We start from the raw sequence: 12,883 nt of genomic DNA on the forward strand, positions 1-12,883 counted from the left end.
AGAACTGTTGACGGGAGACTGTCGAGGTATTATTATTCTGAGCTTCTCCAGTATCTAACCGGAGATATAGCGCCATTGTTTTAAGGCGTGTCGGGAGTTGCGAAATGATGTCTGCACGTCAGTCGGGAAGTGGATGTTCCGCTCAACGATGATCTCTATTTGGGGTAAATTACGAGTAGTCTAGATACTCCGTAGTCGTAGTGGTGCTAGTCGAGCGGACGACAGACGTCTTTCTCCCCGCTGGACAGAATAGGCTTTTGCACAGGTCAACGGCTTAAGTTGTATACCATAAGCATGGCTGAGCCACAATTGGAATCTGACCGTTACTCTCGATACACCTGGTGCCAGTCGTGGTGAGATACCTGACCCCTTGCGTCACGATTTTGCCGTGTCAGCGATGGAAGGCTAGGCTTTTTAGCTCCATTGTGTCAGAGATCTGCGAACATCTCGCAGCCCGTCTCCATCAGCAATTGTCGCCATTGAACGGCTCGTCTCGCCCGCTGCCAGTCATCCCCGTCTGGGCGGCAAGTGGACGGGGCAATACACGTGCGAGACTTGCTGGATAGGGCAAAGAGAGGATAACTACATATTCGCTAAGGATCGATCTGTTTTCAAAGAGCATTAGCCTAAGCCAAACCACTACGAGGGCTTCACGTTTTCTTGCGTGGATCCGCACGAGACCTCTTGAGACTGAGCGGGTGTCCATCTTGGCCCCCCGGGGCACAGAGAGACAGCTGGAGGAAATAATAATAATCATAATAATAATAATACGATAGAATAATAATCTAGTGCAAGAAGTAATTGGTAGTTAGTGAGATAATGATGGCCCCAATCGACGGAGCGGCTGGTTTCTTCGCGAGACCGGCGGATGTGACGGCGCGGCACTGCCTTCCCCTTTGCGTCGCCCGTCCAGCCACGGAGACCCCTCGCTGCTCCTGAATGTTCCCCCAGACTTCATCTTTCACGTCGTTTCTCCCCTCACCACCCGGCCTGCTGCAACGGCCGTCCTCTCTCCTCTTCTTGCCGCTCCTTCTTGCCTGTTACTGAATAATACAATCCATTTCCGACCAGACCTCACTCGTCCACACTCCAATCCACCTGTTAAGGTCGCTGGGCGGCCTCTCACTATACAAGAACAAGAATAAGAACTCGAGGTACCGCCGCCTTCGGAGATCGAGTGCATCGTCGCTTTAAACTGCCCGTCTCCAAGTCCTCTGCGACATCCCCGCCACTTCTCTCCGCAGTTCAACTATCAGATCCAGTGCGTGTCCGATGTGGTCTCTCAGGCGAGTAGTCTCGGAGCCGTACATATCTCGATTCACATAGGCGACGTCGCCTCAGCCTCACTATGTGGCTGTATAGAGGCGTGCAGTCGGCCGTCTTCTATTATGCCAGTTGTACTCCCTGTGCGGGCGCCATCGACCGTCGAAAACGGAAGAAGGATGCAGTACGATCCCGACGTCAGAAGGCGAAGGATGCTGCTCTAGTGACGGACCAGCCGCGGCCATTTGCTCAACCTACGCCGTTTAGTACGAACGAAGGATGGAAGGAGGAGATTGCCCTGGGGCCCGGCCCACCAGCCAGGAGGGGAGGGAACCGTGCTGGCAATAACCGTTCTCACAGTCGGCAAACAGAGCGGGAGTCTAACGACGCCGCGGCAGACTCCAGTACAAGTCTAGGGTACGAGTCACCGCACAGGAGGGGAGGAATTGGTGAGCGATGGAATTGGATGCACCATCAGAGAGAAGACGAGCCTCTTTGGGGGCAAGAGGCCAAGGGCTCATCCGTTGGTATATCGGGACGAGGTAGATCAGATACAAACGCTTCAGGTAAATACTACGCGCCGCGAGCTCCTCCCGTGAATGATCTTCACCCTCCAATTGTCAGCGGACCTACCAGTCGTGCAGAGACGAGATGGATGTTGCAGCCACTTCCCAGTGCAAAGGTCATGGCTGGAAAGGCAGGTTCAGATGCGTCTACTCGTGGGAGCCACGGTGGCAGTCAGAAGAAGCGCGTGAATGTGAGACCCCCCGGGGCTCTCGCAGACAGCGACGATGAGGACGATATCCAGGACGAGCATTCGACGCCTGCCGATGGACGACCTGGCTGGCTTCGTAGCCGGTCAGCCAACTCTAAGAGGACCTCTCCCGACAAGAGTTACAGGCTACCTCCACTCACGACATCTGAAAACCAGTCTTCTATAAAAGATTACGCTGCTGAGAGTGTCAAGCTTACGACTCGATCCCCACTAGCTGCCTCAGCAACTCACACAGGAGTGCCTACCCAAAGTCGGAAGAGTGCTGAGTCTCAGCGTCTCAACACTGCCTCCTCATCTATATACTCCGTATCATCATCACCTTCTTTGCTCTCGTCCCATGCTGACTCTGCGGATGCATCATCGCCCTACCTGCAATACGGTCCGCCTGAAACGCCGCGGTCACGGCCAGGTTCCAAGGAGACCGGTCTTAGTGACAAGGCATTCTCGAACCCAATGTCCATTACGCGGCAGGATTTTAAGGATATCCAGACCGTGCATTTAGAAATCAACGGAGAAGGCAACATTCTGCAAGAGCCTGATCAGGTCCAACAAATGCGTCCTTTTCGATGGAGCATGGACCTATGATCGGACATAAGCCAGCCAGTGTGCTAGAAATCCGTACAACTTATCTCACCCCTCTTCTGGGCCTCGACGCACAGCGTATGAAGATCCCGCCTCCATTCGCGGGTACGCTCGCATTCGAGACGGGACGGCCGCCTTGAGGATTTGCGTCTGGGGCCTGGCTGGACCAGCGCGCCCGGCATCTTTGACATTGAGCCTCCTATATGCGAACCGTCCGCTGAGGCTGATGCAGACGCGGGTCTTTGACCATTTCCATCGTTCACCCTTTTTTTGTCCATTCTCGGTGTCGTATTACCTTTTCCCCTTCTTCTAGCGACCTTGTAGATTATGTCTTCTTAATAGGATTGTTCATTTTTGCTTAGCCTGTCCCGATCGTTGCATTTTCATTCCACCTTCGCTCTTCCCTCCTGGTCTGCTTGGCATATCTGTCTGTCGTTAGTCCCCCTATGTGAGCATTTCATTTTCCTTGGCTATCGGCGTTGGAGTCTTACCTGGTGAATGACATACATGCGTGTTCTTTTTCGCTATCGTGGGATGAAAGAGCATAGCGTGCATCGCCGCATTTGCCTTTTTTCTTTTCATTCTGCGTCTGGATCGTCCGTATTGTTTGTTGCTATAAAAAGACTATCTTGCTTAATGGTCAGCGCGCTGTCTTTCTGGCTGTCTGATAGCTGGTGGAAAGTGTGTTGCATTTTTCCTTGCTAGGTCTGCAGAGAAGGCAAAGGATCTCCAGATTTCCTAAATTCCGAAAATCAATGACTATTCAGCTGAAGTGGTCCTGTGTCCTAAATCACGGCTTAGATTTGCTATATAACTAATGGACCTGTGAATGGCATGTTCTGTTTAGTTTCGCTACTTTCAGTTGGCGCTCTCATACGAGGTCATGCGATCTTAATCTGGGATTGATCATTGTACAGTTTGGATCCTAGTTCTATAAGCAATTTCAACGATGAGATGGTTCCGCCTGGGCTAGCTCGATCCAACCAAGTCTGACTTGATCCGAACTCGTTATCTACGCCCAGGGAAATAAGACAAACTCGGGTAGAACCCGTTTATTATTATTTGATGTCGGAAATCCCTCAACTGCCGCTTCCGCGATGGCGCTAATAATAGTTCTATCTAAAAAAGGCTTGTTTTTCAACTTCCACCTATCAAAACTCCGATCAGCGCCCCCCTAGTCTCACCCCGCACGTCTAGGCAATGGCACTGATCGATTTTGATAGGTGAATATGGAACGACAAGCTTTTTGATCCACTAACTAGCGCCATCGGGAAAGAGTAGAATACCTAACTGCGGGAAATAATTAATCAAGAATTATTATGATCAGATTAAATGATGATAATGAATGATTAGTTGGGGAGATTATCTCCTACCTGATCTGTCACTGGGTTCGGTTGTATGGAACTCTGGGAGAAAAAGAAAGGAAATAAAATAGGGCCAATGCGGTTTATGTATGTATGTGTATACCTCGGCAGAGGATATCTACTCCGTATATCCACCTCATCCCCTCTTTTAATTATTATTTGACATTCGTGATTTACGTAACGTTGTTGGGTGCTGTTATTTTGATTTTGATTTCTTTTTTTCACCCCGCCTCTTCATTCTTTTTATTCCGTTGATGCCCGATGGCGGAGGGTAATCGAGGAGGGATTACCGTGACCCAAGACTCGGGCATACTCGACTTAGTTGACGACGGTCAGAGTTAATAATAATAATGTCTCGGTAGAATCGGATAGACGTTTCCACTCTCGAAACAAGCAAAGTGGGGGGAGCATTGGGGATGGTAACTAATCGATGCTCAAATCTATCCTGCTCGAACTAGCGCAAGCATTCGCCTCTGGTAGTTAGTCACTTACTCGGTGATTATCAAAGCCCGGGTTATTATTGTTTAGGGCTCGAAAAATCGCGCACGGGTCCCGAACCAAAGAAAAATACTTATTACTCTTTATCTATCTCATCGCCATGATCATCAGATTAGATTGATTGATAAATCAATCATTCAATCAGATTTCTGTTTATGGCGGCAGTTGAAGGATCGGGGCCCCTTTCGTGGACTCTGAGTATATTGCGCAGACCATGGAAGGTTATCCCCAACAATACCTACGCAGATATTCAGAGAATAGCCCCGATCCAACTGCCCGGCCAGTCTCAAGAGTCATGGACGTCTGATGATGATGGCGCCGTACGCAGAAAGAACCATGATCTGGAGAGCAATACCAAGCAGGCCCAGACACCTGCTGCGTCCGTGAGTGTCTTCGATAGGGTCGTTGCCTTTGCGGGTACGCCTCTCGTTTTCTTCCTCACGGTTGCTGGCTTGATCGCCTGGATGATCGTCGGAATTGTCCTCGGCCCGTCCCAAACGTGGCAGATTGCAATCCAGAACGTCAGCTCGATCCAGTGCTATGCCTCGGATACCCTCCTCATGCGGCAGCAACGGAACAACTTCCGCGACCTGCTGGGCTTGATCTGTGAACTCCGCTCGCGGAATACAGCCTGTCAGCGAATGGTCGAACAGCTGCGTCGGACGAATCCCAGTTTCTTCGACTCGCAGACGCCGCCCGAGATGGAAATCGACCAGAAGAACCTGAACCCGGTCGAACTGGACGTCCATCAAGTCGATAACGGCGTCCATCTCCCGCCGAGTTCCATATACGATAGAATCTGCGATCCCATCGTATGGGCATTCAGCTCTCTGTACGCCTGGATCATCTTCTGGGCCGGGATCTTTGTCTGGTTAGGGTTCGGCCACGAGCAACAATGGGGCAACAATTGGCAGTTGTATATCAATAGTGCAACGGCTGTAGAACTCACTTTTGTCAGTGTCTTCTTGCAAAATACCAGACAACGCCACATGAATTATCTCAACGAGTGTTTCAAGTCCATCACACACGAGGATATGCGCCTGGAGCGCCGACTCCGTGAGATCACGGGCGATATAGACCCCAACCCGACTGTGGCGTTCGAGTATGATTATAGGAAGGAAACCACGCGCGGTCAGCGAATGATTGATTATTATGCTGCCGTCGTCGGTACGGGAGTCGGATTGTTTCTGTCGGCGATGGTGTTCGCCGTGTGGATCGGCGTAGGGTCGTTGATGCAGTGGAATTCGAACTGGTGGTTGATTATCGGCACCTATACAGGGCTCGTGGGTTTCGTCGACGGCTTTGTGTTGCGGAATATTTACTTCCGCGGTTCTCGCGCCGTGGACGGACAGTTTGGCGTGCTGGCCGAGGAAGACGCCCGACTAAGCACCTTGCTTGGAATGTCGACAGTGCCTCAGGACACGGTCGAGATCGACTCCCTGCAGGCTCGCATCGCCGATAAAGTCGGCGAGTGGTGTTCGCGCTCGGGCGTCGTGCTGAGCTCTTTCGTGATCGTGCTGGCGTTGATAATCATTGCTTCCGGTCTACGCTGGTCGGAAACAGGCCAGCTCCTCTGCAACACGCCGACGATGATTATCGAGGGCTTTCTGTTGTTGGTGTTGATCCAAACGCACAATATGACCAATACGCACCGTCGTCTGCAGTTCCGCGATGCTCTGCGGCGAAGAATGGCGATTAATTCGCAGGTATGTCGGCTCATGCCGAAGGGAAGTGTAAATATTGGTAGTGAAAAAGAGTCTGCCGATCTCTCGATAGAACTCGAGACGAGCTCCCCGGGTGATCCTCAGGGGGTAACGGTGGTTCAATTATAGAGTGTATATACTGTACTTGCATGCAGGCATCAAGATAGACAGACAGATAGATAGATGGATAGACAGTTTGGATTTCTCAAAGATGTATGTACATATTGAAGCGATCCTGTCCTCTCGCCCAAGTCCATGGTTCCAAATGTACATTTAGTCCTAGCCGTCACACTGGCATGGGCAATCCCAAACGCCATCGTTCTATAAGGCACGAGAGAATATCAAGAGCCCGCAGATCTAGCCTAGGGATGTGTAGCCCAACTTATGAAGCTCTAACAACCAAGAGCCAAGTCATGGCAAGAGATATCACTCCGGACATCTAGATTCACAAGAAACATTTTCTTGCGTCTCTCTTTGGGATATGCAGAGCTTTAACTGACATTTGCCTTTTCTCTTCCATCTCTCTCTCTCTCTCTGTCTTTCCCTTCTTATTTTTTATTCTATTATTATATCATCTGGCATATATTCTAGATCCAACACGAGGTCAGATCTATCTATAGCAATTGCCAAGAACGCCAATCGCGCTGGTTGATTTTGGGGGCCAACCGTAACGAGCCAAATGCTAAGCAACTACATATATCCTGTAATTAGCCTATCCGAAGCCCATCGGCCAAGAATGACCGTGGGGGCTATTGGGCTGATATTCCCGACCCTTTGCTCTAGATTGCTCAACGGAATGTCTACTTGCTGATTGACCTGCAGGTATTCTCGCATAGCTAGAATCGAGAGAAGATGTAACGATAGAAATTTTATTTCTTTGGGTGCTTGCTAAGAATATCAATATCAGGATCTTTCTGGATACTATGAAATCACGATGCCATAGAGAGTCAGGTTAGTATTCCAAGAAAGGGTTTGATGGTTGATAAAGCTATAGAAAATGCGATCTTGGAGATCGCGTAGTGAGCTGGCTATGCAGGGAAACAACGAGTTGTGATGATAAGACGCCAATAAACCATGAGTTGTAAGGAAAAGGACGGCCATTTTGATTTTTTTTTACGTCAAGATGAGTTTCCTCTGCCGTACTAATAATATGATCTCTTCTTTTTGTAAGAGACTTGAGACGTAAGATTCGTAAAATCTTGCCTTAAGCTTTGGTTGCCCCTAATACACCTTCTTCTTCTCGTCGACACTCAGTTGGCCGGGTCCCATGTTGACCAGAAGGAGGAGACCTCCGCTATGACAAGTGTTAGCTGGGTTTCATTGACCAATTTCGAAGAATGAAACGGTGGTTCACTTACACAATGGACAGAATCTGGAAGAAGTCGTACTTGGCGAAGTCCTTGTGTGGGTGGTAAGCGTGCAGCTAAGGAATTGTCAGTATACCATGCGTGGCTAGTAATCTGTAGTTCCAAGGAGTATAGAACTTACAGTCCAGAAGTTGTTCACGAGAATGTTGAACACGCTGAGAAGCACGACGAGAATGACAGCGCTCCACTTGGCCTTGAATCCAACGACCACCATGATGCAGGCAACGAATCCGAACAAGCTGACTACGACGCGCCAGAAGGACCACTCGCCCGCGAAGACGAATCCGATGAACAGGAAGATAAGAAGAACGCGACCAGCGAACTGGAAGTACATCTTGCGGTCCTTCTCGTCCAGCTGAGGGAGACCGGCAGGAACAAACCTCTTGCGAACCCAGGAATCCGAAAGGACCATGAGAAGACCACCGATCACACTCAGGTTGCGCAGGAAGAAGTTTAGGTCAAAGATCAGTCCATAGCCAAGGGCCTGAGTCACGACAACTCCCAAGAGTCCTCCAACGGCATATTCGCTGTGCTTCCGTGCGATAACGAGGACCGAGCAAGTGGTCATGGCAATGACGTTGGCAATCAGGAAAAGATGCGTGATGCCCCATGGGACTGCAAGATGCCGGCCAAGTCAGCTTCTCACGTTTTCTTCTTGATAATAGCGCAGTACGGGTTATGATCCGCATGGGAAAGGGATAGATCGCAATGTTGCAGGCGCGAGCTTACTATGTCGGTAATCATGGAGGTATAGCAATTGATCGCTCCATTGTGTAATAATACGCAACGCATCTTCGAGAAAGGTGACGACGATCAGGAAACGGCCAATTGCTGGTAGGTATCTGCTCACGAATAATGATCACGTCAGGATAATCGTTCCGCAAGCTCTCTCATCCAGTCCTGCGGGAAACAAACAAAGACACACGGGGTCAGCAAGGGCCTCTTCCAACGTACGGTTTAATAGGATCCGAAAGCGTGTCCAGCAGATCCTCGATCTTGCTCGTCTGCTCCCGAATGGCGTCTAACGGACTTGGATCATTTGTTGCATCTGCCCTGCCTGGTCCGCCAAAGGGGTTCTGGTGGCCGAGATTGTAGCCCGCGGTGCCGCGGATTTGCGCCATGACGGACGATTCGAACAGCAAAGCTGGAAGACAGATAGTCACCTCAAATGAAAGCCACCCGACAGCAAGCGGTCATATAACCGAAGAGATGAGAGAAAGAGAGAACGGGCGGGGCCTGGAGATCTGGGAAGGTTATAGACGCGAGAGCTTCCGGACCAGGTGGCTCAGTAAGTCAGTCAGTACAGGCCACGATGACCGTAACTCGGCTGACCGCCCAGTCGAGTTTGGTTGCCAAGGCCTCGGCGGACGCTTGGTTAGTTATGCCAGGGCAGTATGGGTAAGGCAAGGGACAACAGGAACGCAATCGACAAAGCGAGACAGGAACGTGTGTCAGAAACTGATTCAAGGCTAGTTAATAATAATCATCAACTGCTTGGTTTCAGTCAAGTTCCTGTCTCAGGCAAAGGAAAGTCATGGCGAACCTTCTGTGCAGCAGTTAAAAATAGAGTAAGAAACTGTCAACTAGTGATATCTACCAAGAGGCTGACGAGCTAAGACCAAGATGTGGACACGGGCGGTGCAGATCATCGTCATAGGGTACCATACGTCTTCCTTTTCCAAGTGAATAGAGTAAACAATATCCACTGTCTACTGGTTCTTGCGGTCTCTATACATCACGTCTCAACATGATCTCAGCGCACCACCATGGGACGTGCAGATAATTATTATTTCGATTATAGACTGGAGACAGTACTATTGAGTCGGTAGTACGTTAGGGCTGGATGATGTTCATCATGTCATCCTATGAGTTTTTCAAGTCGTTGTTAACCAAACATGGAGTTTACGATACAATCACAGTTATATGACTACAAACAAGATGATCTTGTAAGAACACGAAGTACAAGTAAACAGGCAAACGTTATTAGCAGTCGCTACTCCCACTTAGAAAAGACCAAGCTCGGCAAGGATTCCTGTCGGTCTACCTTGAGCATCGCGAGGAGTCGTCAGGGCCTGTATTGACAGCTTAATACTTCCCATACACGTAGCCAGGCCGGAATAAATATAGTCAGATAGCGATACATAGACATCGAGATACCCGTACAAGAGACCACACACCTCGCCTTTTGTGTTGATCATGAAAGCTCCCGAATCTCCGGGATAGCAAAAAGGGTCCTGGAAGGTTTTGTTTCCCTTCAGCACCTCGTTTATGATAACGTATTCTTGGGTGACCCGAGCAGTATCAACAGCTTTCCCGAACTCGCCATAACGAATCTGATTCTTCCTCCAGTGACACGAGGCCTGGGTACCATTGCAAATTCCCGTTTGCGTCCCCGAGGTCGGACCAACCATCACGTAATACTCTCCTTTCTCCATCACACCAATGCCGTTCAACGGTTCTTCTTGAAAACTGAAATGGACTTGCTTGGAGGTGTCGATATAGGGCCTCATTCTGACAGGGACTTGTGGCACCTGGTCACACCTGAAGAATTTCTGCGCTTCGGGCTCAGTGATTTCCACAAAGGCCCAATCGAGAAGGGTTGCTCCGCTGACGCCCATGCCCGAAGCAAATGCCACTTCTCCTATCTTAGTGGGCATGTTCTGCACTGCCTTTAGAGTCTGTTGACGATGGTCGTACGCTCTTTCGACATCCTTAATGTGTTTGAGCTCTGCAGTTTTCACTTCCTTGCCAATAAGCTTGTAGTTGTTCTTGCGCTGGATTAGTCCGTCGAGTCTTGTCTTTGTTTCCTCCAACACTAACTCGGCCTCGTCCTTCGTTGCCCTGGCGTCCTTCGTGGCTGGGTAGATGATCTCGATCTTAGGGCAATTTGGACGATCGATTGAGATACCCTGCCTATCGGCCTCGATGACTGTGGAAGCAGGTGTAGGAGGCCTCACGACATCGTAACTAGTCAAGAGGCCTTGGTGAATGACCCTCCCTCTCGCTAAGGTGACAAAACCACCCATGGTTCCCCCTCCCTCCACGCCGCTCAGGCCGATAGACATTCCCCGTTGTAATCTGCCAATTCTGTCCATCTTATCAAGCTGTGACAACGGGGGTGCACATTCATTAGCGTTCTGCTCCGGCTGCAGAGATCGGGGGATGCTCGCAAGCAACGGGGACGCTTCTCCAGGCAGGAACTCGACCTGGAGAGAGATGTTCGGGTCATGTCCAACCTCACGCAGCATTGTAAATCGGAGATCCGACCAGTCGCAGTTTGTCCCAGGATCGACCATAACTACAATTGATGCCGTCGCTTTTTCCTTGAAAGAACCCACGTTGAATAGACAGATACTGCGCCACCTTTCACGCAGTTCGCGAGTCAGAAGGTCGGCCAGTCGTCCTCTAGCTTGCTCAAAGGGAGCAACAGCTTGATCATCCGGCTTGATAGCAAAAAGCGATGGTCTCAAACAATTTTGTGAATCAACGATTTCAATATCCATAGATATACCATTCCGCGCTAGCAATTCACGGATACGATCTCGAGCCTCTCCAAGGACACGGGGGATCACCGCATCACGCCAATAGTTAATCCTAAGGGTAAGAACCGGTTGATCTCCGCCTGGATACCTAGCCGTGGTGCTTGACCACATGTGCAAACACCTCGTTGATAAACCCCATTGCTTTCATTTCTTCGTCTTCGTCTCTGCGAACATGGACGACAAATCCAACCACGTGGGACAAGAATTGAAAACTCTGCAATTCATTGTTGTGGGTTTTAGACATTTTGAACTCTATATTAAACTAGAAAAGAACATGAATCAGCAAGTTTTTCACGATAGGCCCATGCCTACGGCACATATTAGCGAATAAACCGAAGTCTGGGAATGGTTCCTTCGCCATCGCTCCTGTGAGCCGCTTAAAGCATTGCTCATATTGGTCATCACTGAACCTTGCCAGGAAATTCAGTCTGCAGTACCACATCTCAACGGACTGTTCCAGCAGTACCGGCTTTTTCAACCGAGGCCAGTATACTTCGAGCTCTTCGCTTTCCTCGTTGTAGATGAAGTCTTTTGCCATGACACCGTAGCGGCATAGCCATTTTGACTCCGGCACGCAATCATAGTCCTCCGGATCCGGGTAAAACAGTTTGGCAATGTCGCTCTTCAGGCGAGGTATGGGAAACTTGATAATCTCCTCAACATCCTCCGGCGTGGGAAGAGACTTCTGTTCGCCGAAGACGGGTTTCGTAACCATATTGACGTCGATTTCGTGTGGTCCGTGAAAACCATGGTCGCTAAGAATGGCTTCGATATATATATGGTATTCTGATATTCTTCTTTTTATAGCATCATTTGCTGGTTCGATCAACAACGGGTAGGGTAGCGGGTGTGTAACAGTCGTGGATCGATAGGGATCGGTTCTATAAAGATACTGCTCCAGCGACATCCACCCCTTGGTCTCATTAGATTCACGAAGATGGCGCCGCCGTTTGCGGGGTGAATCAGGTGGTGTTGGCAGAGAGCTCGGGGGTGGGAACGAGGGCGTGCGTTCAGCCATTATATATTCTGTCAGACTTAGTGTAGTCTAGAGAGTTTAATATATTCTTAGGGATTGTATATATAATACAGGAATAGTACTTATAAATGAAAAACATACATAAGGAATGAGAAAGTACATTAAGAAGATAAGAAGGAAGAACGGATAAGGGGGTTCAAGTGGTATTAAGTATTCCAGAAAAGATGCTGGTGAATGATTTAGGCAGATGATCTTGGGATCCAGGCTATCAGGAATAGTTCACTATCGATATTTTGGTATTCACTGACTCCAGGACGTGGCTTTGTGAGTTGAAGTAAACATGGATCCTTGGAACGTTCCCGGCTCACATTCGTCCGCAAAAGGGTAGGTTTTAAAGCAGCCTACGTTCTCTTTATTGCCTAGTAGTCAGGTGCTCATGTACCAGTAGTCGTTGCTTACAGAAGGACAACGAGACCGATAACTAACAATTCTGCCACAAGAGAAACAGACCAGATACAAGAGCATCCCGAGAAGACCATCGCCGATTATTGCATTAGATTCGACTATAGCATAAACGGCCATGACAGATGCATAGACCATAGGTTTGTTCTGCATGAGAACCTCGATACAGAGGAATCATCGCGCAGAGCTTCGCAAAGCGACGATACTAAACATATATAGTACATGATAGATATCAAAGCCAGAAGAAAAAGGAAAATAAAATACTATTGAGCTGCTGAGGACCTGTCAATATGAAGACAATATGGTATAGAACAGCTTTTAATAATCGTGGATGATCGGGAGACGTCACGG

At 49.2% G+C, this 12,883-nt stretch overlaps 5 protein-coding genes across 5 annotated transcripts; 2 read left to right on the forward strand and 3 right to left on the reverse strand.

Moving 5' to 3' along the window:
- The first annotated feature begins 875 nt into the window (after positions 1–875).
- Positions 876–2,871, forward strand: C8Q69DRAFT_119934 (hypothetical protein). Its single transcript, XM_028625193.1, has one exon. The coding sequence runs from the start codon at positions 1,349–1,351 to the stop codon at positions 2,621–2,623; it is 1,275 nt and encodes a 424-aa protein (XP_028481350.1). The 5' UTR covers positions 876–1,348; the 3' UTR covers positions 2,624–2,871.
- Positions 2,872–4,637: 1,766 nt separating this feature from the next.
- C8Q69DRAFT_488887 (low affinity iron transporter-like protein) lies at positions 4,638–6,837 on the forward strand (the record flags this gene model as incomplete). The annotated part of the gene is made up of 4 exons (XM_028632076.1): positions 4,638–4,802; positions 4,845–6,279; positions 6,365–6,398; positions 6,777–6,837. 4 exons carry the CDS (start codon positions 4,638–4,640, stop codon positions 6,835–6,837), a joined length of 1,695 nt encoding a protein of 564 aa, XP_028481351.1.
- A 314-nt stretch (positions 6,838–7,151) lies between these two features.
- On the reverse strand, positions 7,152–8,809 carry C8Q69DRAFT_119985 (COPII-coated vesicle protein SurF4/Erv29). Its single transcript, XM_028625194.1, has 5 exons — positions 8,507–8,809; positions 8,282–8,394; positions 7,674–8,167; positions 7,544–7,608; positions 7,152–7,479 (listed from the first exon to the last, which is right to left on the reverse strand). The coding sequence occupies exons 1-5, from the start codon at positions 8,671–8,673 to the stop codon at positions 7,407–7,409; spliced, it is 912 nt and encodes a 303-aa protein (XP_028481352.1). The 5' UTR covers positions 8,674–8,809; the 3' UTR covers positions 7,152–7,406.
- Positions 8,810–9,505: 696 nt separating this feature from the next.
- C8Q69DRAFT_481498 (hypothetical protein) lies at positions 9,506–10,880 on the reverse strand. Its single transcript, XM_028631602.1, has one exon. It carries the CDS (start codon positions 10,846–10,848, stop codon positions 9,556–9,558), a length of 1,293 nt encoding a protein of 430 aa, XP_028481353.1. The 5' UTR covers positions 10,849–10,880; the 3' UTR covers positions 9,506–9,555.
- C8Q69DRAFT_501850 (hypothetical protein) lies at positions 10,881–12,445 on the reverse strand. The gene has a single exon (XM_028632375.1). It carries the CDS (start codon positions 12,110–12,112, stop codon positions 11,357–11,359), a length of 756 nt encoding a protein of 251 aa, XP_028481354.1. The 5' UTR covers positions 12,113–12,445; the 3' UTR covers positions 10,881–11,356.
- Positions 12,446–12,883: the final 438 nt, after the last annotated feature.

This window comes from Paecilomyces variotii (assembly GCF_004022145.1).
Source record: "Paecilomyces variotii strain CBS 101075 chromosome Unknown C8Q69scaffold_17, whole genome shotgun sequence".
NCBI lineage: Eukaryota > Fungi > Ascomycota > Eurotiomycetes > Eurotiales > Thermoascaceae > Paecilomyces > Paecilomyces variotii.